The sequence below is a fragment of the Zonotrichia albicollis genome, chromosome 6 (assembly GCF_047830755.1).
Source record: "Zonotrichia albicollis isolate bZonAlb1 chromosome 6, bZonAlb1.hap1, whole genome shotgun sequence".
NCBI classification, from domain to species: Eukaryota; Metazoa; Chordata; class Aves; order Passeriformes; family Passerellidae; genus Zonotrichia; species Zonotrichia albicollis.
In genome coordinates this window covers 53,285,808-53,310,772 of record NC_133824.1, presented here as the reverse complement: position 1 = coordinate 53,310,772, position 24,965 = coordinate 53,285,808, and the positions used below count along the sequence as shown (strand labels likewise).

General features: G+C 40.8%; 1 protein-coding gene across 6 annotated transcripts in view; it reads right to left on the bottom strand.

Annotated features, from left to right (window-relative positions):
- The window catches only part of HIPK3 (homeodomain interacting protein kinase 3), a 69,172-nt gene that overhangs the window by 33,191 nt on the left and 11,016 nt on the right, over positions 1-24,965 (bottom strand). For 5 of the 6 annotated variants that reach the window (XM_074543812.1, XM_014269923.3, XM_074543815.1 and 2 more), the window contains exon 2: positions 19,657-20,746. In XM_074543812.1, the coding sequence (XP_074399913.1) occupies positions 19,657-20,744 (1,088 nt within the window). In that variant the 5' untranslated portion in view covers positions 20,745-20,746. The remainder of the gene's footprint in view (positions 1-19,656; positions 20,747-24,965) is intronic. The other variant, XM_074543814.1, reaches the window with a different exon arrangement.

Below are 24,965 nucleotides of genomic sequence, written 5' to 3'. Positions count from 1 at the left end.
GTTGACAATAACAACAGAAGCAACAAGGATCAAATAGACAAGGAACTTTCCCCTCATTTAGGAAGAGCTACTGCTCAAATTGGGCTGAAGCACAAGGACTGCTCAGTGCCCTGAGCTGGAGCTGGAGAGCTTTTGTCTCCAAGAGGAAAATTATAATTTTCATTTTAAAGGGAAGTTATCTTCACTGCCTGCTCTTCTCAGAGTGCTGAGAAAGAATCACACAGAATTTCACAAGCCCCCACAAGGTTCTGCTGGAAAAGCGTGAGGGGCAATAAACATTTCCTGGACTTTAAAAAATAACAGCAATAATTATTTCAAGAGCACAACTTTGTCATTTCATTTGAGCTATTAAACATGCATTAATATAATATCAGTAAGTCAAATATCTCAAATATGTCCTCAACAGAGAATAGAAATATACACTACATAAAGCCCACAATCCATTTATGTACCATACCAGGCCAGGGAGATATTTTGGGTTCAGCTTTCAAATGACTTGTACCAAAATATAAAACCAACACAATGCCAACTAAAACTTTATTCAAAGTATCAACAACTAACAAAAATTGCAAAAATAAAATAATTGTGATGTTGGATTGTTTTGCATGTGATAGCCAAACCCTGAACACTATGGGATTATGAGAGTCTGCACAGTGGGAGTATTTACCAGGATCTCCTGCTTCTTGAAAAGGTGAAAACTGAAGTCCAGTTGACAAATCTCTACTAAAAAGGTATCTGTGATTTCCTTGGATATCTGTACAATTCCACATTGGTTTGTTTCCAGCATACATGAATTTTCCATGGGGGGAAAAACAAATCCTCAAATCAAAGCACAACTTTTTCTTAGTGCCAGGAACTATTTTTAGGTTATGTTGTCACACCACAAATTGATAGGACCAACTTTCAGAGGCCAGCCCTGCATTATGTCATTGCTTTTTAGTAAAGCTCCTAGCACTGGCCTTGCTGTGTCTTTGTTAACAGAGTTAATATCTCCTTTTGAGTCAAGCTCATTTCATTTTCTGGCAGTTTTACATTGTGCTTCTCACTTTTAGGAAGAAGCCAAGCTACAAAAATAAGTGTAACCTGCAGATGCTAAAATTGGGAGGGGTGGGGGGAAAAAAGTCTTATTGAAGGAAAAAAGCACCTGCCAAAAGCAGCCACCCCCAGCTCCTTTTCAGCAATGTCCTACTTTGCTGTCTGCAGGCTGAGCAGTCCCTACACACACCCCTCAATTAGTGGGGGAAATCTTGGTGGTTTTCTTCTAGGTTCATCAAGGTGCTATAGTTCTTTTGGGTCCCTGACACAAAGTTTCTAGGTGAAATCATCAGCTCAGGGGGATTTCTGTGTAACATGATTTTCCCTATAATCAGTTTTCCTGAATGGAAAACGGCAAATTCCTCACAAAATGGCAATTTTAAAATTGACATCAGTGAACAGTATTGACTACACAAGAATAAGAATTTATATTATCCATGAATAGGGTAGCATAAACCACCACAAGCAGGCCAATACACTAAATAAATCCTTGGCAGTAATCCCACTGCCAAGACAGGCTTACAAATTTGTTTGCAATTACCCAGGAAGAGGTGCTGTCAACCAGCCTTGTCATGGCTCTGTAAACAACATATACATTAATGATGCTGCTGGGAAAGGAGCAGCAAAATTATCCATTATCAGACAATTGCTGAGAAGCTGGAATACTTGAAGCCTTCTACAGAAATAGCCCCTTGAGAATAAATAGCTGCAAACAAGAACAGTATCAGATCTACATCAAAATCAAAACAGAAGAGAATTAGAGCCTGGTAACATAACCTTATGAGGAGGAGTCCATTAGAGCATAATGATAAATGCAGGTATTTTCATTAGTCATTTCAGAACTAGACAAACTCTTCATTCTTATTATCATTTTCTGTCTCTGACGCTGGAAATGGCCTTAGGGCAAATCAGCTTATGCTATGATTTCAGATTACAGATTTTTACAAACATAAACAGAAATAACCAACCGAGAAAGACATAAAATCCAGCAGACATCAAAACAAAAACCCCCAAAGATGCATTTTTGAAATAAATTTTCATCTGAAGGTGAAAATCACTAGAGTTAACAAAAAGTATGTCACTGCCTTATCAAGCCTTGTAGGGTACTGTAAGTACCTAAAGACAGAAAGCTGCTTTGGTGAGGTAGCAAGGAAACAGGCCTTTACCTCAGTGACCTCAAACTCAAGTGTCCCTGGAAATAAAAGGCAAGATGGCCTTGTTACAAAACACAGAACATCACATTCTGCTGCCTTTTCAGGTACTCCAAGGATGGCCAATGGAATGTTACAGCATTCACTTTAAGGCTTATTAACTATCATGTAGCAATAAAGTGCATTATGATTACTAAGTGCTTTCTCCAAGGTGGTTACAGCTCCATAGAGTAAGAAGTAATCATTTTTGCAATTTAAAAGTGTAACTACACAACACATTTATGGAGCTGCAGCAGTTAAACCTGACGGAAACAGGTCGACTGATTTATAAATCTATAGGTGTGAAGGTTTCTCAAAGATGCCAGGCCTGTTCCTAAATCAATTTTATGATTTTAAACCTGACAAAAAACAGACTCAAATGCATATCCCTGATATCATTTTATGTTCATAAAAACTGTGGATGACAGCAGGCAGATGACAGGCTTCCACTCACTAGATTCCATCAACTTTCCAACCTCAAAGCAGCATGGTAAACTACCAGGAACACCAACAAACCAACCTAACAAGCATCATCAGACTTCATCTGCCAAGGTCAGGGGGAGAGGGTGTTCCATTTTCAGGGATTATAGTTTCAGCAGCAGAAAAAGAAAAAAAAAAAAAAAAAATCAAGCCTACCAAATTGAAGAGGACTACCAAAAATAGTTTTGTTCTGGAGAATAAGCACATACCTCACTGTGTTGTGTATTTCTTATGCCCCACTGGTGCCAGTTATACCCACTGAAATGAGAGACAAGTGAAATCATAGTGGTTTTTGTTTCACTATTCAGCACAGAAAACAAAACTATGTTAAAAATCTAGTGAGAGATTAAAGTTCCACCAGGGGTTAACTGCAGGAACTTGTCATGCATTTCACTGGCTCTTCTTCCTCCTAGGGGATTCCATCACCAAACCTCCGGAGGGGGAAGAGGATCCAGGGGGATCTCTGGGGTGAAAACTGACCCCTGGGAATGCCCACTAACCAGGTAAAGCAGGCTTCATAAACCCCTCCAAATCATCAGTGTGTCCCAATGCAAGCTTGCTATGATTTAGAGCTGTTGTATAAACACAAGCTTCACTACAATTGTCATACATTTGGTATTTTCTAAACATAAACAGGAACAGGCAAAAACTAGCTGATGAAGTCAGTGCCTACACGTATCAACACAGCTTTAGATAAGAATGTTCTGAAATAAATAGCATCCTAAGCTTCTGCATGTGCCACTGCTTCAATAAGAAGTTATTGCTGTGTCATAACTGTGTCAAAAAAAGGAATCATAAAAATATCGAGGCAATGTTTACAAGTTGCATGATTACTTTAAAGGTAATTATTTAGCTAGAACACATGACTCTTATTTCCCTATGAAAGGCTCTCTACTTAACTGGATTAACACACTATTGATAGCTAAATTCCACTGCCAGAGGCTACTGTCAAGTCATCATTTCCAGAACAAACCTATAAGCTATTTTCTTTATCCTGTGTGCAACTATTACACCAAGCTCATCATGAATTTGTTCCCAAAGTGCTCTAAAAAAAAACTGCTGCAAAGAACATTCAAGAGATGCATGACACAGGATTACCTGTTCTAATGAAATTAGACCATACATCAGTCGCAGGTTGGAAGGCTAAATATGTTTAGCAGCCAATCAAGAACCTAACATCTGATTTTTAACATTGGTGATTTTTTTTTTTTTAGTTTAAAGATGATTCAATTTTGATGCTGTGAAAATTGACTACTGCCTGGAACTCAACTCTCAGATGTTTTCAAGGGAAAGCAAATCCAGTTCTGCATTCTCAGCAAATCCTCCTCACGAAAATGTTTACTTTTTTTTTTCTCATCAAAAGCAACCCGCAGATATGTACACTCACTTCTCCACCCATTTCTTAGCACACACAATACAAAGGTTTTACACAGAGATGTGAGATAGGAAAGAACAGAAATAACCTTCTCCAAGATAACCTTTCCTGCACAAAGTTGCATTCAGGGTAATGCCACTGGCACAGAATGGGGCACATTTTCCATTCACCTCTGCAGAGCCCTCACCCTCACATTGCTGTGGGATGCTATCACAGAGGTAAACAAGGAAAAGGAACTTCTGACCTCTCTGCTTTCATGGAATCATCAAGAACAATGCCAATACAAGCAGAACCCTCATTTTTTCAAATCTCATTTCCATTTGCAGCATCTAACTGAAATCGGAAAGAAACTGAAAGAAAAAATCCTGCAAGCGGCGTCATCATTTGTTACTACTGTACTTCACATCAAGGGAATTTATTTTAAAGTTGTTAGGCTTAGCAACAGGAACAAAAACAATAAAAAAACCTAACTGGGTCCAAACTGGGGAATTTTGAAGTCTAACTTCCTTCCTTCCTCGTCTCCCAGCACCACTCTGTGTTTCCTGATGTTGATAATGCCGGGTGGGAGACAGAGCACAGGCCTCCCTAATGGAGGGCCCCAAAACCCCCCAGAAGGGCCAAAGGGGAATAAGCACAAAGGTTAAAGGACACAGGGAACACAATCCAAAGAAAACATGTTTGTTACATGGACAGGCTGATGTGCTGGCTGCACAAAGGACTGGGAAAGCAAGTTCCAGTTTCCCCATTCTGCACTGGCAAAAATGCTACACACTGTACAGACTCAGGGAAATGCTGCTTGGGAAATGTCACCCATCCTTCCTACACCATTCCCCCTGTTTTCCCGGGCTCTCGGCTGCCTCAGCAACATCAGCAGCCACTGATCACACTTCAAAGCACTGGTCACTCATGCAATAAAATTGCCTGTTGCACCACACAGCAGCTCCCCATCACGACCTTTTCACACAACAAATACAGAACCTATTTCATAAAACAGAACTGGACCGGCCAGAAGTGTAGTATGTCATTAACTAAAATAAAAAAAAATTAAAAAAAAACCAAGGAAGAGAAAAGAAGCAGCAAAATCTACCTTTAAGGTGCTACAGAGGCTGGACACCGATTGCATCTTTGAGTTGACATTCTTCACTAAGTTATCAGAGACAGCCCTCTGCCTCATCCCATCTTTTACAGAATGGGTTGTGTTTGATACAGGAAAAATAATGAGACTGAGCATAGGAAGATTCCCCCTTTACAGGGGAAATTATATTGTACTGACACCTAGGTCTGCTTGAGGTACATTTGTTGATCACAGACATGTGTGTGATTATTTTTATTATTTTAAAATGTATCAAAAACATTACCCCTAAGCATAAAGTTGTCAATTATGCAAATTATTCAAACCAGGTTTCAAAGCACAACAAATTTTTTGCATTTTTCTTAGATAAGCCACATCTGAGTCCAATAAAGCAAAAAAGACAATAGCTAATGAAAAAGGAAAAACAAATAAGAAACTTAGTCTGATTATAAATGGAAAGCACAAAAATTAAAATATTTTCTTTAAAATCCAGTTTAAATTAAAAGCTAAGTTTGACAAAAAAATAAAAAGGCTGTGTTAAACCACATCATAAATTAACACCTAGAGTATTAATCCCTTTCAGCTATCAGCTCTCTAGTAAAATGTAACAGCTCATTCAATGTTAAAAAAAAAAAAAAAGGAATAACTGATTACAAGAGATTTTAGAGAGGAAAAAAAGCTATTTTGACTTGCAAAAGAAAATATTGTTAATTGCACACAGTCCCCTTGCAGTGACTCCCAGGCCTGCGCACGCTGAAATTCCAGCCTGGAGCCGCCAGGAGCGTGGGAAGGGTCCCATTGCGTAAGATGTTATTAAGGCAGCAAAGCCTGCCTGCTTAACTGCAGATACTTAAACACTCTAAATAATTACACAGATTAGCCAGGCACAGTGCTGCCGACCTGCAGCAGCAGGGAGCTGCTCCTGCTCAGCCTCTCCAGGTGCATTGGGACGGAGCTGGGAGATGCTGAGCCCTGGGTGTTTCTCAGCAGGCACAACAGGCCTGGCCTCCACTCCTGCTAGACCCACACCATCCCAAGTGCTGGAAGAATTCCCCAAGCACAGAACTAATTGTGCTCTATCAACAAGGTCAATGTGACTCCCACTGAATTTAATTTACAGGCATAAAGTACTTTTCCTTCCTGCTCAAGCTGCTGCAGTTACAGGACAGTGCTTAGGAGAAATATGTGAGGAATCCCACATTCCAATATTTCAGATGTCAAGCATCGAAGCGTAGTTTAGAACAATCTGGGCTAATTTTAATTTTTCATCTATTTACTCAGAGGCTCAGACCTACAGAAGTTTGGCACAAGATACTACATACCAGTTAAAGCAAGCAAGATGTTATAAAGTATTTGTTTCTTCACAGGATGGCTAAAAACCCAACCAAAGGAGACCTAAGAGAAGCAAAATTAAATACAGCAGTACACTGCTCTGAGGAGGCAATCCTTGAAGTACAGGTGTATACACTAGAGTGATCTCTGAGCATGCACTCCCTTCCCATTCCCCAATACATTTTTTGGATGGGGATGTATTTTGCTTTTGGGGGTTTGTGGTTTTTTGTTTGGTTGGTTTGGTTGCTGGGTGGAGGGCTTTTTGTTTGTATGTATGGCTGCTTTCTCTTATTTTTTTGGTTTTTAAAATAAAGTTCCCTGCTCTATCTGCAGAGTTTTTGTTCCTCTTGCAGTGGCAGTGCCATGAGAAGCAGGAGTTGAGCAATGAGCTGGAGAGAGAACTAAGAACACAGGCTCTTAGTCAACATCAGGAAGCTATTTCCACTCCACAAGTCAGGAAGCCTCTCGCACTTGTGCCACATTCTGCTGAAGAAGAGAATCTGCTGTCATGCCACACAAATGTAAACAGACCTATCAGCAACCACTGCACTTAATTACACTTCTCTGTTGCTGCTTCTTCAAATTTGCACTACTGCTCTCCCCAGACAGCAATGAACAACCCTCAATCTCTGCTTTGTTTTCTATAGCACACAAAGGCACCACATGTTATTGAGTTAGTCCAGAGCTATGCACACAGTGACTTGCCAAATAGCTACTGCAAAACAGCAAGGACAACCACCAACTCCTTCCTTTTCACCCTGCAGGAGTCACTTTGAATCCTCTCTCTACTCTGCAGCTGCTGTCTGTACCTCTGGCACCTTGGGGATTTTCATCTCCTGTCAGATTTGGGTTGAAGTACTCAAAGGTTCAGTGGTACTGGGACAAAGGCACACTTTATGCACATTCATCAGACAAAAAAAGCTCAGAGGTCAGCTCTCAAGCTTTTCCAAAAATCCCCACTAGATTACACCCACCCAGCAAACATCCCATTTCTTACTGCAGGAGTTTCTTGCAGTACCCATTTCAGAAGTGCCACCTCCAACAAGTTGATCACAGTCTATTTTCAAAAAAGGGGCTCTTGCTTGTTCTCACAGCTCAACCAAATTAAAGGTGCAGCATAAACAGACATTTCAGAAATGTATCTGTAACTATTCTCTCATGAAAAACTCAGAACATTTGAAAATCTTTAAGAGGAGCTAAATGGACATTGTCTCATGCAGAAGAAAAATTCAGCTACATCACTGTAACTTAAAAACTGCAGAATGAATCCACTCCAATGACTGCCATTAAATCACTCATACTTTTTGATTTGCTAAAACCCACTGACCTGTGTGCTGCCTTTCACCTCAAAGCACGTAAATCACATGCTTGACAAAATGTTAAGTTTGTCTCACAAAGGAAAGAGCTGTCTCTTAAAGCACAGCCACAAGAAAAAAATGGGAAAAAATATTTGAAAATATCTTTCTAACCTTAGAAAGCAAAGCTAAAATCAAAGCAAAACAGCGCAGAGAAATTAGTTGTTACATCCAATTTCATACATATTTAAAATGCAGCTCATGACCAAGAAGGACTGAGAGCATGCATGTGTGCAATACTCAGTGGTGGGATGTACAAATAAACCATGTAAAGCAGCTTTCTGCCACACTTCAGCAACCACAAATGAACACAGCAGCTTTCCAAGAGGTGCACATTTTGTCACACAGTCTCTGGCTCCCCTGAGCACCCTCAGCCTGGCCCCCACCATCAGAAACACATGGAAACCCAAAACAAAGGCCATGCCAAAACTAGGAAATTGCAGCTCTCCTGTGTCTGGAGAGAGAACAGCACTAATTATAAAGTGATTAACTTCTATTAGACTTTCTGTTGTGTCAGTAAAGGAGAGGGAAGGGCTGAGGGTACTGTTACGAATTTGGCATTCCACATCCATGTAACACCACCTTTGAAATGATGACATTGATGCAGATTCTGTATCTTGGGGGAATATGACCTCTACACATTGGTTAACAACCTGATAGAAGGGGTATTTCACTGGCAGTATTTCATACAGGCCTGCAGGAGAGAGTCAGTGGTCTCACATAAGCTCAGTCCTCTGGATACACAGAGAATGAAAATGCTGAAGTGTTTAAAAATACCTGCAGAACAGGAAACCACGTATGGGCATGATCTCCACCCAATTAAATATTACACTAAGTTTGGGGGTTTCTCTATGAGGATTTTTGAAGGAGTTTTGAGTGAGGTAGAAACAGGACTTCTGAGTTTTTAGATGGTGCAGTTTATTTTCTTATCTTCTGCATAGGCAGGAAGGGTGAGTTCAGCTCACACCTTCACTGCCTGGCTCAGAAGGCCACAAGACCCTCAGTTACAAGACATTTTAAGGAGTTATTGACCAATAAAACACTGCCAACAAGGGTATTTATGGTTTTGACCCAGTCCTTCAATATTTCATCTTATGGACCCATGTTACAGTGTGAGCTTTCTTAGCAATCATGTTATGACACACAAACCTACAGTGCTGCATTCTAAACGCCTTATTTACCTCTGTAACCACTCCTATTTTAAACTAAAACTCTAAACTTTCCTCCACTTAATGTATCTCTACTTCAAACTATAAATTCACATTCTCACTTCTAACACCTAAGTTTAGAAGCCTTTTCCATGGTCTCAAATCAAATCCTGTGTTTAATCCTAAGCTTTGGCTTACAAGCCCAAAGTTGTAAGAACTTGCATTTCAAGTTCCAACATTTCTCTTTTAATTTTATATCAGACAGCTCTATGTTAGACCAGAGTCAGTGGGGAGTCATTTGATGATATTTGTACACAGTCTAATGATTCTAGGGACAGACACATGAAGAAAAGGTGCTTTATATATGTAGATACTTAATAACCATAACCTCAGAAGAAGTGGTGTGTAGAGAGATTAAATGGAACAAAATTAGTGCTAATTTGTCTTTGGCAATCCTGAAGTTGCTCTTTCAGGAAGGTAACTACATGGCTACAAATTGAATATCCCAAATGACACATGGCACCATTCCACCAGCAACCAGCCCTGTGGGACAGTCATTCTGCAGGCAGGGTGGAGTGCTGGGGCACTAATGACACAAGCTCATTCCTAATTATCCTGCTATGTAATACCCTGCAGGGTTGCAGGGTTTTTCCCTTGTTAAATATCAGTTCGTTTCCTAACTTTTTTTTTTGGTAGGCTTTTAGCAGCTTAACAACTGCTGTCTATATTAAACACTACATCAAATAGGAAAATTACATAAAGCAAGAAAACACTAGGGATGTGAATGGTGTTGGTCAGGTCACTGTCAACTCAGTGAGAGAAGATTCCCAGTTCATGGCAGGGCCAAGAGACCAGTTAAAAACCAGCAGAAATAAAGCTGAGAATCAGTGAAGCACTCCACATTTTTAGTGTCTCTCAGCATAGTCAGACATCAACTGCAGAGCTGTCCCAGCTCCTCTGTGTGCTTTCAATTTAACAATACTTTCTTACTGGAAATTGTTGAAGTAATTCAAGGCTATATGAAAACCAAAGCAGTCAGCAGCCACACCATATAATTTACAAATTACATCCTCCTGTTCTGCTTCCCAGCTCTTGTTACCAAAAATGCAGAGGCCCTTTGCTCTACTCCTAGCTACTTTTCCAGGGAGGTGAAGTGTCCAAAATCAGCTGCATCTCCACACAGTGCTGGTCCAGAGAAAAGCAACAAAGCTGGTGAAGGAGCTGGAACATAAATCCTATGAGGAGCAGCTGAGGGAGCTGGGAGGGTTTAGCCTGGAGAAGAGGTGCAGGGGAGACATTGTATTCTTTGTATTCTTTAAGAATACTTCAAGATATTTCAACAAAATGTGTGTAGACACAAAGCATAATTTATATTTTAAAACACAACTAGATCTTGGTTGGATAGCAAGCAGTGAAAGAGTGAGGAAATCAGGAGCTCAAAAATTTAAACATGAACTGGGGTTCAAAAAAAAGGCACGAAGAACAACATCCAAATACTATTAGTGTAAATATGCTGGCTTTTGGCAGCATATCTTTTTGGCAAGTATCAAGTGCCAGTACTGATCTACGACCTACAGCACACCCTAACAGTTTTTCAGTTGATAAAACAACAGTAATATGCAGTTTAAAAGCTTCATATAGTGTTGTATTTATACAAAAGCCTTGTACATAAGTGAAGTGGTGCCTGCAGTTTTTCAAAGAAGCCATGACTTGAACATGTTTGAAAGTTATCAGGGAATTAAGTTTTATTGAGAGAAAGTAACAAAAATAATGGTAAAATCTGTTTCACTTCAATTCCTGGAATCAATTTGGGGCAATTAAAATACATTTTAAATTCACACTAATTTTGAATCTTCAGCATTTAAAAAGGTTTTGTGCATTGCACTTGAAACAAAGTGTACTCTTGTGAAAGATTTCATTGTGTGCTTTTAACATTTTGAATACCTAAAGATTCACTACAAGGGTAAGACCCTATCATTCTCAAAAGCATCCAAGAAAGCATTCAAATACTAATGAAAATTCAACAGTGCAATTCTGAAAAAAGTTAATCACATAAAGAGATGATATTTTGTGAGAGGCTGCTGTGCTGTCCTGGGACAACTGAAACATCCTAGGTATTTACAAAGGGGGGAAATGTTCCTAAGGTAACATCATAGTCTCAAAATGCAACAGCTTGAAAATTTTATCTGTGAAATGCTTTTGGCTTGTTTCTCCCAGCCCTCTAATCCCATTTCACTTGTTAGAAGCTGTTTTAACAGCCAAATAAAAAGAAAAAAAAACCTTGAAAATATTCACTGGCACTGTAGGATCAAGAATTTTCAAATATACAGTGTAAAATTTAACAGTCCAGACATATTCATACTAACTTGAATTCTACTTAATTGCATCCCAAACACTTATTTTTATCCTAGACACCAATACCACTTTCCAATCAGTGCCTGAATTCACAAAAGGTCTCTTCTCTTGTCAGTGTTTTGGTTTTTAATCCCCTGGTATTTTTATTGCTGGTTTTGGTCTGACTCCACGTGAGTGTAAAACATGCTCACACATCCATCTGCACTTGCTCAAGCTGCTTGATTTTCCAGTTAACAGACTTCCAACACATCTGCTCCATCCTCGTCACTCCTGGAGGAAGCCATGGATGCAGAAGGAGCCTCCACCCACAGAACACCTCTCCCCTATAGCCAAGGATGCCAGGTGGAGGAGCAGAGCCTTGGCTTTCCACCACCTTGATTCACATCTAGTCCTACCTGCTCCTACACCAGCAAAGCCATATTCTCACAGGAGCCCCACAGTGGGAGCCATTTGTCACAATATTTACAAATATTGGCATTTACAAATGGCAGCACTGCAGCTACCACTGATATTTTTCTGCAAGTGAGATATCTGATATAGCCACGCTCACGTACGAGGAACAGATCTTTGGGACTTAAATATCAGTGCAGTGAAAAAAAAAAGGATCACATTTCAGTAGATCTATTTTCATGTGTGAAAAATAAAAGCTGCTTCCCAAAACTTTAGCCGTGGCAAACAGGTCTATCATTCAAGCTCAGCAGAAATTAAATATAGTAAGAACCAAGAGCTCTTTTGCCTTGAAAATCATGAAAGAATTTCCCTTCTGTTAAACTGAAGCAACCTAAAGACTAAGAGAACCCTTATCTTAACTCTGATTCACATTGCTGCTCCAGCCATCATGATTAACTTGAAATCTGGGCTGACATTACTAGAATCTCCAGCAGGTACATGGTACCTTCAAATGCTTCATGTGTTATCCCAGGTTATGTTACTCAGAAAATCTCTAGCTCAGGAAAAAACCCAACATGAAGGCTGGATGGCATTTCATCCACTCCCATCCTTGTGATTCTCCTATGGATCTTCAGAGAAGATTAAAAAAAAAAAAAAACACTTGCAAAATAACAGCAACCCTGACACTCTTTTCTACAGAATTACAAAAAAAAAATCCCCAACATGAAACCAAAAAAACCACACCATTACCAAAAAATCTACTCTCGTTTTCTGCTTCTATGAACAGAGAATAATAAGGTATTAGAGACCACGTTATGTTGACTAGAAAATAATGAGAGAATTGAAAATGCATTTGTTATCAAACAGCTACATAAAAATGAAGTTCTGATGAGTTAAGATTGCCACTCCTGGATGATACTCGTAATGGCTTTTGTTTGGCCCTATTAATCATGAAGTTTAAAACGGGAATTCAATAAAAAAATTAATGAACAGTATGCAAAAAGTACAAACAAAGTCTTGCCAAATCAATAAAACAATTTGTTCACAGACACAAGCCACAAAGGCTTATCTTGACATTAAGTTCCGTTTGCTCCGATAAGGAAATACACCAGCAGCCGCAGCTCTGCAACTTTAAAGAGGGGGGAAAAAAAACTGAGAAGTGTCCCAATTCACTTGTACCAGCAATTCCTTACATTATCAGGACTCTCTTATATATACCCCTGACTGCAAGCGTGCTCGCAGCAGAGCAGCTGACTTTGAACAGGCTGACCTTGAGCAAGCCAACGACCTCAGCAGCATGTACTTCTGGCTTATTTCACTGCAGCAGCGAAACAGCCTCACCATCTATAGAAGTCTACCGTTCCTGGCCACCACCCCTGACTATTTTAAGATATCCCAATACACTTCAGTGATGCACAGTTCAAAGTGATAGAATAACATCTGCTAGCATGTTGAAGTGGAAGTTGTTTACAGAGGCATTTTTAGCTTGTTCTCGCACTACGCTTCCCAAACTGACAGAAAAATCAATTGTTTAACAGGGCTTTGCTTCTCATTTAAACTTATCAACCCCAAAATTTAATAAACACTGAGCAAGAATTCTAGGCATTGCGAAAGGAGAAAAAACCCCGAGACACCCCACTCTAGATAAAGCCCATTTAGAAGCTTCAAGTATGCAACAGCAATGGGTGAACTTGAAAAGGCAGTTGCTTCCCGAGATGTCAGTTTTGCACAGCTTCTCCCTTTGCTCACTGCTTTCAAGAAAAGCTGTATTAAGAGATATGTTTATTTGTATGTATGTTTTTCACTGCTGTTTGAAACATGCAGAAGTTGTACGCTGATCCGACATTAGGGGAAGATAATCGTCTGCTGGGATGCAATGGTTGTGTCACTGAGCCATAATAACCCATCCTGCTGACAAGCCCAACCTACAGAGAGAAAACATTCAATCTCCAAATCCCACTCCAGGGAGAGGCACTGTCACTCTGTGGTCCCAGGAGTCCCTGGAGTGACAAGGACCAAGTTACAAAGGCCAGGGAGAAAACAAGCCTCTCTGGGAATTCATGGCCATGAGAATATTTTTTTCTAATTTTGAAGGAATGCATGTAAGAAAGGAGAACAAGAAGTCAAGTACATTGCATAAAGTTGAGGGGAGAAAAAACCAGCATAAGCTGAGGGTGGTTTATTCTGAAACTTAGCATGAAGCTGAAAAAGTAATAAATAAAAAGCTGTCCTGCTGCAACGGCCTCAGAGCACGCACAGAGCCCTTGCTGAGCCCAGCTCAGGGGTAGTAATTAAACCACACAGCTCAACTACTTTATTCTCCTTCCAAAACCCTTTAAAACAGAAGGGCCCATATCAGACCAAATCACTCTTTGAGCTGCAGCAGAACTGACTGGGCAAGTGAAAACAGCGTTGTGACCACAGAACACAATTATTATCACTTTTCCTCTGTCCTCTCTGATCTTCATGGGAGAGGAGGGTAAGAGGAGGAGAGGGGAAAAGCCTGCTCTCAGCCACCAGGAACACATCCAACAGCGATTTTTCCATCTCTCTGAGCTCCATTGCAACACTATTGACATTTGGCATTTTGTCTGGAACGAGTCTGTTGATTAGGCACTACCCTTAGTTGGAAGGCTGGAGGGAGAATATCACTGTCCAGCTCTGGAATGGGTGACTGCACTGAGTGCACCTACTCACATCACTTGCTTTTCCTTATGAGTGCACTGCTGAATACCCAGGATCGTATTTTACTGCTGTCACCAGCGGAACAGAAAAACATTTCTGAGCTGCGAGCATCTCTTACTAACCAGACACCTTCCATTCTGCCACACCACTGCAGCTGCCCAGCAGCCCATGGGGTCCAGCTGGTGCCCAGTTTAATCTGGACATAATTTATATTGCTTCCCACTCGCTTTGTTTTCCCAGTGAATCTGGCTATGCTAAACAACAGTTTGCCTGCAGATCCCTGGATGCCTAAAGGAACATCCTTTGGATGGGAGACCAAGGGCTTATGATGCCTCAGGTTTCAGCTTTTATATTTTCCAAATTCTGTGCTGCTTTAGTGTGTAGGTCTGGGCTTCACATTCAGGGATGGTGAGCTCTGTGCACAGAGCAGGGAGACAAAACAATTCCTGCTCCAGGTGGGCACCAAGGACAAATGATCCCAATCTCAGCCCCAGAGCACAAACACCGTGGGCTGCAGAGAGAAAAACAAGCAGGGTGGGACTGCCTGGGCTAAAGCTGGGATGGGACAATGAACTGCAAGGTGCAAATGGAGCAGAACTGATCCCAGGGAGAGAGCCCGGGAGCGCTCCTGCATTTTGGGGCCATTTTGGTTCATCTTGGGTGCAGCCCTGGCTGGGCTCTGGTGCTGCCCAAGGCGGATCCATGGAGGAGATGCTTTGAATCAATCCCTGCTTTATTCTGTAGCTCTGCCCAGCCTCTGCTCTAAGGGCAGCCTGCACAAGGCATCATTTATCCTCAAAACACATTTTCAGTCAAGCTTCCAGCTGCACTCTACCAGCCATATAATCTGACACAGCACAAAGGTGATGATGTTTTCCTTGGAGACAGGAGGTGAAATAACCATGGAGGCAGCCATAGGGGCTGGTGCTGAGCCACTGTTGAACTCCTTTTGGAGGAGTTCAACAGGATCCTGCAATGAAGTAGCACACTCAATGGCTACTGTCAGATCCACAGTGTTACAGGGATTTGATGAATGATGAGTTTGGTAAGGTTTACTGAAGACTCCATTTTCAAATCCCCTTAGGAAGGGAACCCAAATTAAATCAATATGAAGGTGAGTCCCCTTGGAAAAAAAAAAAAACTGAGCAGTAATTCCCTGAAGAGTTCCCGCTGAGTGCCATACACTGAGAGGGCCACTGCTTCCCATGGCAACAGAAAGGAAAGAAGGAAAGTAACCTGGCTCTCTGAAGCAGATGGGCAGCACCACCTTGACCATTTCCCTCCACTCCTCTTGGACGCTACTGCTAATTGCAGACAGCCATTCTGAAGCCTCTCCTCTCATACTGCTTTCCCAAATGCATCTCACCTCAAGAAAGAGCCAAAACAAGGAAAAATGACCTCCAGAGAGAAACACCATGCCCTGGGAGAACTTTCTGCCTTGCCAGATGAGTACAAGAGACCAGACTTAGAAACAGATGCTTTGATTCTCCTCCTCCTCCACAGCCTGCACTGCTTTCCATTTGGGATGCAACACTCCCCTTCTCATGATTTGGGGCACAGTTGACCAAAAGGAGAGCAACACACTGCTCATACCATTTCCATAAATGACAAAAGCTTCATCACCTACGCTGCATGTAAGGGTATTTTCTTTTGAAAATGTACACACTGCTTAGTTATTTACCTCCTTAGATCACTCATAAAAGGTCAGCAGTCTTAATGTGTGAGGCCAGAAGCAGAAAAGGGCTTCAAATACCAGATCTCTCTAGTCCACAGCTATTAAAATCCAGACCAGCATAAAAAGAGCATGTAAGCACAGACACTGCCTTTCAGGGAAAGAGCATTGAGAATAACATCTGATCTTTAAAACAAATAAAAAAATCATCTCTGACTTCAGACAGCAAATTGTAGCTAGTATTTATTCATATCCATACTCAACAATTTCTAGCAATACAACAAACAGGAGCTTCCAAAAGGTAACAAAATGTCAAATCTATTTTTCATACTTCTTTTAACCATTTTCTTATTTTCTCTTTGCTTGTCAAAGCTGAAACAGAAACAGGAAAACATCAAGTCATTATCACTCCATACAGTCTGTGTCCATTTTTCTGCTTGCATATACCCTTTTAAAATCCAGTTAGTCTCCCGTGTTTAGGAGCTCTCCTCATGCAAAAGTACCCTGATATTTCCAACAGTCACCATTAGGTCACCTCTCCTGCTGCTACAGGCAAGGTAAGCCAGCCCATTATCCATTCACCTGGCTACATAATGTTCCCCTCCTTAAGTCCTAATCCTCTTATTACTCATTTTTCCAACTCATTACTCACTTCCTCTTACAGATGCAAAATAGTGACACTAGAATTCAAAATAAACAGCCTATTTTATTTATATAGGCTGTATATAAACAAAATAGGATTATTTATTTAATCCTGGACATTGGGGCATTCTCCATTCTCATGATCATTAGTTCAGTCTGATCCCAGGAACAAAAAAACACAAGTAATGATCAGATCGGGGAGAAAAAAACAAAATAAAACCAAAAAGCACCACCAACAAACGACCTTTTTTCTTTACTAAGTTTTGTAAAACTTGTTTTGACATGTCACAGTCAAACAGGTCAAACCTGCACTATCACTCCCAGGCTCTTCTAATACAAAAAGTATTTAAGTACAGTTATATTTTATGTATAACTGCTCCTTATTTGATTGACCAAAAGCACAACCTCTCTTAAAACAAATGACATCTCAAAACAAGATATTCTCTGAAGGCCCTTCAAATTCTTCTGTAAGACTTTTCAATTCAAATTTCCCCAGTTTCATCTATTTTAAAAGCTTTTAAAAGATTTTTTAAAATCAAATCCCTATTTTCTGCTATTATTTGCACTAGTCTGGTGCTTCCAATGGAACAAAAAGAAATTTTGAGGAACTGCCAGTCTACACAAAGTTAGTTTGAATCACACAACTGGTAGAGAACTACACATCCATGATGAAATCCAGCATGTTGAAAACCTGTACAGAAGTAAAAACTTCTGTTGAAAGTAATTTTGAAGTATAGTTGTTTGGTGGTTTGTTTTTTTTCAAAATTATTTCAAAATTATATATCTTATTATTAATATCTCAATCAATATTTAGATATTAAAAAAAAAATATATAAGTAAATGGACCCTAACCATTTTTCTTCTTTTTATTTTCAAACATTTCTGACTTATATGCTACTTTATAGAAGAATTATAAAACTATACAAAACAAAGAATATGATCTACTGAAACCTGAATATTAACAAAGCACTTAAGCATAACTTAATAATTAGGAAATTTTAGGTGCACACACCATATGAGCCCATATCATTCAACAGCATTGAGGCAAGACAAGTATATGCACACACAAACCTTATCTTATTCTTGGGGGATGATATATTTGAATAAATACCCACAGGGAACTCCACTAAGTCACATTTGAGTGTAATGCAAGCATCCAAAATGCCAAGGAGTTGCACGTTGATCCTGCCAGCAATGGACCTGCCCAAACCCTTAAGTGTGCCAGAATTCTACTGAGAGCTGCAAAGCAACATCAAGCCAAGTAAAACACAACTACAGCTACTGCATTTTTATGTAGGGAACTAAAAAAACAACAATATCTTGCCTATTGAGGCATCTGAACCAGAAAAAAAAATGCTGAAAGGAGTGAGTTGAGGCTGAAGTTCTCCAACAGGACCACCCAGCCTGGCTGTCCACAGTCTCCCCTCTGTTCTTGGGCAGAAAGGAGTGAAAAATGGCAATAGTTCACAATAATCTGTAATTGCTTCAATAAATAAAAAAACCAAAATAAGTAGGGAAACATTCTCAGACCTGGAGTATCTGCTGGATTCTGATTCTGCACAGACAGCTCAAGGTGAGACCTTTGCACTTGTCCAGAGCCTCTCAGAACTTCTGCCATCCTTGCAAACCTGGCCTGATTTGTCCTGAGGCCCAAAACCAGAGTATCTTTTCATTTTACACAAAAATTCATCACAGCTTTTACCCCAAAATGAACTCCCAACTTACTTAACTTTTCATTCCCTCTCACATACATTTTTGTATAATGTGAACATGCATCAATCCATAACATTTCCCAATTTAGTTTTCTGTTGATGAACTTCATGAAGTTTTTAAATCCTCTGCTGCAGTTTGCAATTAAGTAATAGAGAGTGCAGGTGATGAATTAGAATATTTTATGTGAGCACTGTACATGAAGCGTTCTTGTTTACAAGCTACAGTCAAAAAATAGATTCCTCTGGCATGAACTCCAATCACTAATTTCATCAAGCCTAGAATTGCAGTGCACAAGTTTTCCTTTCCAGCATGAATAGCTGTAAAATATTTAAAATTGTCTTCCAAGTACTCATTGTCCTAGTTTACTAGCTTCTTACTCAATCAGCAGATGGGCAATACACAGCACATACTACTGCCAGTGATGCAAAGCAGAACTGAAAGATCTTCAATCAAGATAAGTTTAGCTCATAAGGAAAACAAAAGGACTAAATATTGGTAATTTTTAAATGCCAGGCAGACTGGGTAACTATTCAAAGAAAGCTTTAAAAAAATAACCAAACAAAGAATTGAAAACATACTCCCACTTTCAGGCAAAAGTAAAATGCAATGATATACCAAAATCACTTTGAACACCCTTCTGGTATCACCCTAAACATTTAAGCATCCTATCACTCCCTAACTCCAGAAGTTTACTGAACTCCACAGCTGCTGAAGGCACTCAGACAGAACGGAGTTTCTAAGAACTAGGGAAAATATTTACAAGTGCTGGAGAAAAACAGAGGCATTTACATAATCTTTGGCAACAGGATACAGAAACATGGCACTTCTAGGACACTGTCCAGCTGCTTACAGGAAAAAAAATCCATCATGTTAGGAAGGCTGGAAAGACATCCCAAACAAGCAAGTGAAAGATAATTTTTTTTCTTTTCCTTTTCAACAGTCTCAGAGGTCTCAAAATAGCAGTAAGTGATGGCTTCAGAGAACAACACAAAACATACTTCCAGGAAAAAGACAAGACTATAAAAACATTCAAAGCAAGTATTGACATTCAAAATGGCAACCAACTACAGAACTCTCACATTCCTAGACGGTTTTATCTTTTCCAAACCATTACTAGTTACCTGGAGGAGCAATTATTTAAGCCACTGACTTTAAGAAATGCTAAAACCTTGTTCCCTAACAGGTAAAAAACTCAAAGCAGAAGACACCTACCTGTAATACCGAGATTGTAAATAAGTTGAACAAATAGTCTTTGATACATGGCTGGCAGACCCAAAGTCTATGACTTTGACCCGGTAAGGCTGCCGAACAGGATCCACCAACATAATGTTCTCTGGTTTGAGGTCAGCATGGATTAAACCCAGACTTTTGAGTTTTTTCAGTGCAGTGGCCACCTGTTGCAGAATAGGCCTTATTACTTTCAGTTGCAGAGGGCTGAATTTGTTTTGTTTCAGGAAATCGTACAAGTTCTGTTCCAACATCTCAAAAACCAGACAGGTGTGGTTACGATGCTGAAAGCATTCGTAGGCTCTCACAAAGTTAAACTCATCAGCATTCTCAGTGCTCAGCCTCGCTAAGATGCTCACTTCTATCTGCCCTTGGCGCACGTACGAAGGGTGATTCTTCAAGATTTTGATTGCCACGATCTCGTTCGTCCCCCTTTTCCAGCACTTGACCACTTGCCCAAAGGTCCCTCGTCCCAGGAAGTCGAGAACCTCGTAGGTGTTTTTCACGGAGCACAGCACCTCGTGCTGCACCAGCTGGTAATCCCCGTCGCCGCCGGTGCCGCCCTGCTTGGAGGCGGCGGCCGTGGCCACCACCGTCACCGGGTTGGCCACGCCGCTCTGCAGCATGGCCGGCAGGATGGACAGCTCGTCAACGATCTGCATGGCGCTGCTCTGGTTCTCCAGCTCCTCGCTCTTACGCTTCAGCCCGCATCGCTGGGCTCCCTCCAGGAGATCCCCGCGGCTTCCCTGCGTCCCGGCCGCCTCCGGCTGCGGCTGCTGTGCCCACGCTGCCAACGCTTTTGTAGCACCTGCGGTATTTTTTAAAGCAACGGCATTTGACTGCAACCAAAAGCTCTGTCCTCGAGGTCTATCAAATGGGTTTTTAGTCTGAAAGAAAGTACTAACCCTGTGGGGAGAAATTCCAAAGTTTTTACCATTCACATAGATTTGCGGGTAGGTTCTTTCGTGGTACACGCAACTGCTTGGTTCTAGTTTGAGTTTCTTCACACTACAAAAGGCACTTGACTGGGTTTGATAAACATATGGTGGATAGACCAAGACTTGTGAGGCCATACCTACAGGGGGAGAGGAAAAGAAAAAAACAAGTGAAAATTGTGCGCATTCCCAAGCTTTCCAGCAGCTGCTACGTCTAAAAGAAAAATCAGGACACAATTATGTTCTCCAAATGAGCTGGTCTAAAGTTGTTTTATATTTAGTTTCTTCTGGCAGAACAAGGCCCTCACGCTTTGCCAGTGCCCACAGGAGGACTTTAGCAGCAGCAGGTTCCTGCAGTTAAGTGCTTGAGCTGGTTGCACAGGACTGAGACAGGCTGCAGCACAGCGCTGCATGGCATTTTTCAAACAGGGGTCCTACCTTTGTGCTGTTAAATTCAACTTTCATTTAAAACCTCCCACCACTTCTACACACAAAAGTAGCACAGTGCTCAGTAACACAACTGAAAAACCAATTCAGATGTCCAACAACGACGACAAAAAATAATTCAGGAGTTGATAATTGTGAGTCAATGCTACCTGTTCCACAAGGAATCCAACCTATTCACTGTAAACACCAGCAGCCTTCTGAGAACAGACAAATGTCACAACGGCCACAGACCAAAGAATTTCACTGGGATGAAAATGAAAGTGACCAAGCCATGTGATGGGGCCCAAAATAGCTCAGGGGGCATGGCTATGTACACACAAACAACGACAAGGTTCCAGTAACTTACATGTACAGTAACCTAATCCATTCACCAAAGGCAGGTGCTTTCCTTGAGCTCTGCTCCACCCCGCTGCAGAAATTCGTGTATCAGTGACAGAGTCATGGGGCTAGAGGCACTGAATTTACCTTCCAGGTGTCCTCTATGCACTGACCCAGTGTCCCCTTCCAGACCTGGCAAACACCAGCCTTAAATTGTCTTGTAGTTAAGCTAAATACTAAGGAAAAGGCTCTGGATGGACCCCAGAGGAACTACAAGGTGTCAGGGAAGTTATGGGTTATACCAGTCTGATCAGCTCCCAGAGACAAATTCAATACAATAATACCTTAATTAGATCACTTAATCGTACCAAGTACATGAAAATTCTGGTAACAGGTATTTAAATTGCAGATGAGTCACATAAAACTTGAGCTAGACATTGCAGTGACTCTGATCAAATGAAAACTAACCAAAAGCACAGCATAATTATTCTGAAGCTGTGATTTGATTTATGCAAATGAACATTTAGATATCTTAAGAGCAATTAAAATAATCATACCAACACCTCAGTTTAGAATCCTCTAATGGGTTTTGTCCCAGCTGCAGAAGAAAACTTCAAAGCCTTCTCCTTCCCAAAGCTGTTTTCCCAGAGCCAGACGATGTAGAAAGCTGGAGACAGCCAGGAAACAGCTGGGCTCTTCTGCCACCAAACATGATGGGACTGCCACTGACCTCCTGCTCCACACCAAGGATTTAACACTAACTATTAACCTCAAAACACAGGAAAAAATTCCTCAAGCTCTTGACTTTTCATTTAATTAACATGCCCCATTACAAGGTGCATAAGCATTACTATTGACTAGGAGATCTTACTGCCTTTTCTATCATAATTATATTTAAATAAATCACTTATCCTGATCATATTATTTAGATATCCAAAATTCAGACCTCACTGCTGCCCCAGAAAATACATACATGCAAGCCCCTCTGGAGCTTCCAGTGGCACCTGCACAGCTCAGGCCAAGCCCAACCTTCTATCAGCACCTTACTACTCCAGTTCTGAGAGGACTTAAATATCACATCTACCAAAGACACTAAAATATCAAAACAACCCTTGGGGATTTCCTTCTTAAACCCTTTCAGAGGTTCCCACTACAAAATACTCTGCCTGCTTGTTCATCACAATCCCCTTACTTGTTGACACACATGTGCTTGAAACAAGATATTCAAACTCAAAAACCATTTACACTTCAAAGCAAAGAAACTTCTCAAGGACACACTAGTGTGTTATCCCAGTTTGCTGACAGGGGGTTCAGATGACCAGAATCGCTTTCCTGACAGACAAACTGAGGACACCTGGCCCACAGGTGACAACCTGGCCAAGCTGACCCAGCAGGTCAGTCTGCCCTGGATCTACCTAACAGCAAAAATCCTGCTCCACTCAACTTCTGGAGAAGGCATTTTCCTGTGGAAGCAGGTCACCAAAGCTGAGGGCACCTAATGATGATGATAAGTACTTTGAAAAAGCTACACTGAAATTAAGGATGGTTTTGGAAGGCAGGACAGTCCAGCATGAGGAGAACCAGAGGTTCACTCAAATCCCCATCTGAGCCTGTGAGGACCACTGGCATGTAAAAATGTGTAAATTTTCTAGAGCTCTTGCTGCTCAAACCAGTCCAGAAGGTCTGGAGGAACACAATCCCAGCTTTCTCTTCAATACTAATTTCAGCTGGATAAGAAAAACTAGACTATCACCTTTTGGGGTTAGTGTGTTTCTTACAGGACTAACTCCACGACCCTGAACTCCAACCACCCTAACAGCTCTGTTCACAGATAAGAAGTGTTTACTGAGTTATTACAAGAACATTTTTACCAACTCAAAAAAAAAAAAAAACACTAAAAAAAGAAAATTGACCATTAAATGGAACAAATAACATTCCCTGGAACAGCCTTTGATACAATCATCACAGACTGAACTAATAAAATAAAATTTTACTCCACACAAATAAAAACAGACTTGTACAATCATCTTATTTTTTACCTTCCCCTAAACATTTCTTCACAACTCCCATCATTTTGCTTGTCTTTTTCTAAACACACACTGTAGCTTCTCCAAATGACATTGGCATCTAGAAATGTATCTTCACATAAGCAGTGAATCCTGTGAAACGGGCACATAAAACCCTGCAGCATCCTACACCTGAGACTGCTTAAAGACCTCTGCCACACACTCACAGTGTTCAGAAGACATTCCAGACAGAAGCACACTCTACCCAACCTATATGCAATGAAACCCATCAGAACAGCATGGAGCTATCCAATACAAGCAGCTGCTGGAGGCCTTTGAGAAGCTAAGCTGATGAACAGAACTGATTTCCCCCCAAACAGATGAAAACAAACCCCCACAGACAGCAAAGCTGCTCAACAAACCTTGAAGAGAAAGGGAAAATACCACAACACCCTTTACTGTAACAGCACTGCTGTGTTTTAAGGGGTTTTTGTTGGTTTGGGGTTGTGGATTTTTTTGTGGTTGAGGATGGTTTGGTTTTTTGGTTCTGTTTTTCTTAGTGGGTTGATTTGTTTGGGGGGTTCAGAAACTTTTTTTTAAACTATTTTGAGGTGTTTGGATTACAATACAATCCTATGGATAGCTACACCTGAAAGAATAGACTTACTGTGTTGCAGGTTTTTTGTTGCCTTTTTTTTTTTTTTTTAACCAGGACTCCCCAGCAAAAGAAAAAAATACACAGCACATTTTCACCTAGCAGAGAGTGGATCTTTCTTTTCCCCTGCCACAAAACATTTCACTGAGTTCATACATCCTTCTGCATACTTGTTAATGAGACTGTTCCTGCTTCCTCGTACAAACTGAAGCTGGTCAGACTGCACCTACATTAAGCAGCCCAGCTGTAGAAAAAGAGGGATCTGTAGAGCCAAACAACCAGTGCTAAAAGAAAGAAAAAAATCATCTGTGCTCATTTCAGGAAGGTTACTCGAGCCTGAACACACATAAGGAGCTGGTGCACATCTCCCAGTGAAATTTAATTTAAAATAAAAACCAAATTGTGCACTACAAGACCCCCCCAGGATGCAAACCAAAGCATCAGAAGGTCTGAAAAGTGCAATTTCCAGGTGACAGTAACACAGGCAGCCCTGGAGTAACTCCCTACTTGACTTTCAGTTTTAGTCCATGTAGTCCATTGCTCCACACTTATTTTTAAAGTCCTCTTCTCCTTCATTGAGTGCAAAGCAAGTGTAACCACTTCAGCACAGGCAGTGGCAGACACAAGCTGAATCTGGCTCTGGAGTTCTGCAGCTTGTATTCTCCAACTGGAGAGATCCCACCTCACTGCTAGGGAATAGTGCAGGGAATGTGCACAAGAAAGGAGTTTTGGGTTCTGTTAGCACCTCTAGAAAGGCTTCCTTCAGAGGAACCAGTCCTCTTGGTTTGAAGCAGAGAGAGCTGGGAAAATCCGGCTCGTTAAACATAAAGCTATACAAAACATGAGACTTCTGACCAGAGTTAAGGCTGTGAATTCTGGGCTTCTGAAAAAAGTATGAACAAAGTAACAAAGCAAATATATTTCAACTAGGTA